The sequence below is a fragment of the Antrostomus carolinensis genome, unplaced genomic scaffold (genome assembly GCF_000700745.2).
Source record: "Antrostomus carolinensis isolate BGI_N321 unplaced genomic scaffold, ASM70074v2 scaffold31508, whole genome shotgun sequence".
NCBI lineage: Eukaryota > Metazoa > Chordata > Aves > Caprimulgiformes > Caprimulgidae > Antrostomus > Antrostomus carolinensis.
Genome location: NW_010334163.1, coordinates 2,386 through 6,660, shown reverse-complemented (window position 1 = coordinate 6,660; position 4,275 = coordinate 2,386). Strand labels below are relative to the sequence as shown.

At 58.2% G+C, this 4,275-nt stretch overlaps 1 protein-coding gene across 1 annotated transcript in view; it reads right to left on the bottom strand.

Moving 5' to 3' along the window:
- Positions 1–1,705: 1,705 nt before the first annotated feature.
- The window catches only part of LOC104529741 (sestrin-3-like), a 3,392-nt gene continuing 822 nt past the window's right edge, over positions 1,706–4,275 (bottom strand). The window contains 7 exon segments of the mRNA XM_029086537.1: positions 1,706–1,996; positions 2,546–2,690; positions 2,989–3,179; positions 3,611–3,747; positions 3,952–3,982; positions 3,985–4,071; positions 4,157–4,270. Coding sequence (XP_028942370.1) covers positions 1,907–1,996; positions 2,546–2,690; positions 2,989–3,179; positions 3,611–3,747; positions 3,952–3,982; positions 3,985–4,071; positions 4,157–4,270 — 795 coding nt within the window. The 3' untranslated portion in view covers positions 1,706–1,906.

Genomic DNA, 4,275 nt, shown 5'->3' with positions numbered 1-4,275 from the left:
ACCAGTTGTCCTCACATTTTACTACCTGGGGACCAGCTTGGCCCAGTACAAGCTGGCCCAGCCCCATCGCAGGTTCCTCCAGCCCGTGCTGTAGGGACGTCACCTGCAGCATGGCTGGGGAAAGAGCTGGTCCTGGTTTCTGGCCTTGCTGACCAAGCAGTTGCTGGTGAGTGTGAGCAAAATGCTTCTTCCTCAGCTGCAGAAGCAGCACCTCCCACCCACCCTCTGCACCAGGTACCTGGCAGGGGAGAAGCCAGCTCCTTCCTCTGGCACTGTCCTCCTTGCCGGAGCACTGCAGCTCCTTGAAAACCTTCCCTCTTCTGATTGAACAGGCAGTGCTGTGTGAGTTGCTCATCTGAGCGTGGGAAGAGGACACAGCTGAGCTGAACAGGATGGCTCCAGCCACAGTGACCAGCTGCTGGCCCTGGACCAGAGCTGTCGGCACAGAACCCCACCACAGCTGGGAACATTGGGTTTCCTGAAGCCATCACAGGTCAGCCAGGCACTGCTGTCCTGCCTTCAGAGCAGCTGTGTAAGTTTGGATCCCCCTCCCAACATCCAGCAGAAATAAAGCACACATCCATGTCAAACATAATATATTTATAGCAAAAATAGGCTTTTTCTGTAGCTTCCATACACAAGGTTTTCTCCCTGTACATTTACGCAGTAAACAGGTCGACTGAAGCAGCGTGTGCTGGGCTGACTTGACAGCTCCCCTTGCTCCAGGCTCCCACTTACCAGGGGTGGCCTCATTCCCCTTTCACAGCTGCTCTCCAGAGCCTGTGCCCGATCCCTCGTACCTCCCCAGCCAGGGGCTGTGGCACAGGCAGGGAGCAGCCCTGAGGCAGGGGGAGCGGTGTTGCGTGCTCCTGCTCGCTTGGGCAGAGGGCAAGGCTGGTGCACAGGCTGCCTCTGCTCAAATGGGGACAGCGCCAGGGGTCCCCCCAGCCCAGGTTCAAGGAGAAGCTTCCCATAGCTCAGCTGTGCTGGCCACAGGCCCACCACGCTGTTAAGCAGCGAGTGAGTGGGCACAGGACCACAGGCCTCTCGTGGTGGTAAGAAGATACAAGCCACGTTAACTCAGGAAGCCTCCCTTGTTCCTCCTGCCCCTCTGCTGATGGGAGGCAGAAGGGCTTTGGGGCAAGCTCCTGAGGACTGCCCAAAGTCTCCTGTGGAAACCTCCAGAGCCCAAACACTGTCAGAGACCTCCTCACCCCGCTGTCAGAGAAGGCAGAGCACTAGGGCACCCTGCCAGCAAGAGCTTCACAGTTTGGAGTTTGCCTCAGTCATCATTTGTCCACGGGGTTTGGCATGTAGAACTAAAGGGCAGGACACGTAGGCAGCAAGCGCGTCCCCTTCCCGTCCTGGGCTGGGAAAGGGCCCTTGCTGAGAGCCAGCGCTCCTCCCCGCCTGACCACACCACCTGGGACACTGCAAGGCACCCGCAAGCTGCCCACATTGTTCCCAAGTTTTGGCCAGGCCCCGAAGGATGGTTTGCAAGCAGGGCAGCTGCAGCAGCACAGGGAAGGAAGCCAGCTCTCCCCTCTGCCCTCCCTGCGGTGACTGAGGAGCCTCTGCTCACAGGGGAGCATCCCTCTAAATTGGCCCCAGTCCCCTCCTGCCTCCCTCTCCCCCACGTCTTTGGCAGTCCTCCTTAGACACGTTCAAGTCTCCAGCATCACACCGACATCTCAGCAGCATGGACTTGCCTCACAGTTTGGTAATTGCACGTAACGGGGCCGCTCAGACAGCCCCGTAAGGGAAAAGAAAAAAAAAAGGAACAAGACAGTCAAGTAAACTGAATTGAGAAATCCCTCCTCGCCGTCTGTCCCAGCATGATGGGTCACACATGAGTCCAGGGAGAGAGGATGCTGCCCGGCCCTGCCGCAGCGCAGCTCCCCACCATCTAGGAGATCATGTACTGGGTGATGGCCTGCAATGCATACAGCAGCTCTGCCTGCATTCGGGCTTCCAGGATGAGCAGGTTCACATGGACCTAAGGGAGAAGCAAGAGAGGTTCAGGCAGCTGCTATGGGCAGTGGTGCAAGTGCCCATCTGGGCTAGTGAGTCTTTTGGCATCGGACAAAACGCCACCAATTTTTCCCAACACAGGCAGCTGCCCTTTGCCCCTCCTCCCAGTCCTGCAGGCTGTGGTTGCCTCCCAGAGCCCTGTGCTGGGGAGTTCCTGGCATGTTTGGCACCAGCATGCTGGGCTGGTACTGGCATGGTCCCTGCTGCCCACAGCAGCCATTCCTGCAAGTTACAGCTGGACCGAGGGCTCACCTGGAGGAACCTGCCAATGGACTTAATGGCCTTGGAGATCCTGGTACTGCTGACGGCCCCTGTGCTTGTCACAGGGCAGCCCTACACCACACTCAGACCAACTCCTTACAAACAGCTTGTTTCCATTTCTCCCCCCACTTGCCTTGGGCTGGTTTGGTGGCTCAAAGGTTTCCCGTACACTCTCTGAAGCACCCCAGCCTGCAGCCCCTGCCCACTCCTGGCCCCACCGCAGTCGGTCAGAGCCAAGGGTTGGCTGTCCCACCTTTTCACTGTGCTTGAACTGCTTCCAGAACCTGTCAAACATTTCCGAGTTTGTCTTCTCTGGGTAGCAGGTTACAGTTTTAATGTAAACTTTGAGCATTCGCTCCAGAAGCTGATTCACTTCTGCGTAGTCGTAGTCATCATACCTGTGGGGAGCACAGGGGCGAGTCACAGCCAGCACCGTGTCCCTGCAGAGCACCTCACCTGTGGTCTGCTCGGGGCATGGCACAGCCACCAGGCACCGAAACCCCATCCCCAAGATGCCCTGCCCTGGCCAGAGAAGCTGAGCATCTCTTCCCCGCCTGGCCCAACATCCAGGCAGACAATTCACTTCCATCTCTTTTCCAAGCCCATCTGCAAGACAGCTCAAGTGCCCTGCCCTGCCCTCCTCCTGCCGGGCTCAGCTCAGTTTTCTCTCCTGGACCTTGAGGTTGGTTTCCCTACCTAATACCAAACATGCAGTGGATGTAGTTCCAGATGCCTCGCTTGAAGACGGAGGGTTCACAGCCCTGACGCTTGGCCATGGCACTGCTTTGCAGACCATCCACCATCCGAAACTTCTCATCCAGGAGATGCCCAATGTCAGAGTAGAGCCGGTTGACCAGAGAGAAGCCGTGGTCTTCCCAGGAGTAATCCTGTTGAGCACAGCAAGAGGCTTTTGCAACCACAAAAAAGGAGCCTGGGGCACGTTCCCTGGAAGAAGGGCTGGAGACCTCAGGATGCAGCAGAATTCAATAGGTTTGCTCCGGGGGCAGCTCTGCCACAAACCACAGCATCCCTCATCAGGCAGCTTTGGAATGATTTTGACCCTTGCTTCTGTGAGGGTGGTGTGAAGAAATCAGCAGCCCTTGGGAGCAGATATCACCAGTCACCTCCCTCTCCCCAACCCTAATAGGGCAGGTCCCCTCTCAGAGCTGAGCTTCCCCACTTGGGCATTTTGCAAAAGCAGCTGCACCAGATCCAGGCTGCACGGGCACCCCTGTGACCATCCACTGCCCACCAGGAGAGGAGAGGAAAGGGGAGGCATCAGCCAGGGCTGCTGCCCGCGAGAGAGCAGGAACCTCACCTGGATTCTGAATACCTGCGTCTGATCCTCATCACGCCGGGCAAAGTCCTGGTATCCAAAGTCAGGGTCCTGCATGTAGCATGCAAGGTTGGTGGCACCAGTGACTTCCCCGTAGGTATCTGTGAGAGGGGAGAGCCCTGCAGACAGGTCAGAGCGATGCTCAGCTGCTCTGTTCCCAGCCACAGCAAGCGCAGAAAGCCAGGAGTCCCTGCACCCCTTTGGGAAGTGCCCCTTCCTTCTTCTACCCCACCAGCATCCCAGGAGCCCCTCATGAAACTTTACATGTACAGATGTGAGAGAAACACCCAGGTATGCCACATGAGCTCCCATCCTGCCCTCACCTTCCTCTCGGTCCTGCTGCAGCAGGACCGAGAGGAAGTCTCCTCCCTGCCCTCGGTCTCCACATGGATCCGCTGCATGCGTTCCCGGAGGGAATCCAGCTCCATGCAGGAGTCCAGGGACTGCACAGACATAGGCTTGGGGTGAGGGCAGTGGTCCCGGCCGTGCCCCCCCAGTCCCCAAGCAGACCCACCCTCAGGGGCTCACCCGCTTGCGGTTGATGCGCAGCAGCTCCTGGCTGCAGCCGTTGCCAGCAGTAGCTTCGCAGAAGCACTGGTTCCCGGGGGACAAGGGCTTCAGCGAGCCTCGGCCCCCCGGCCCCTCGC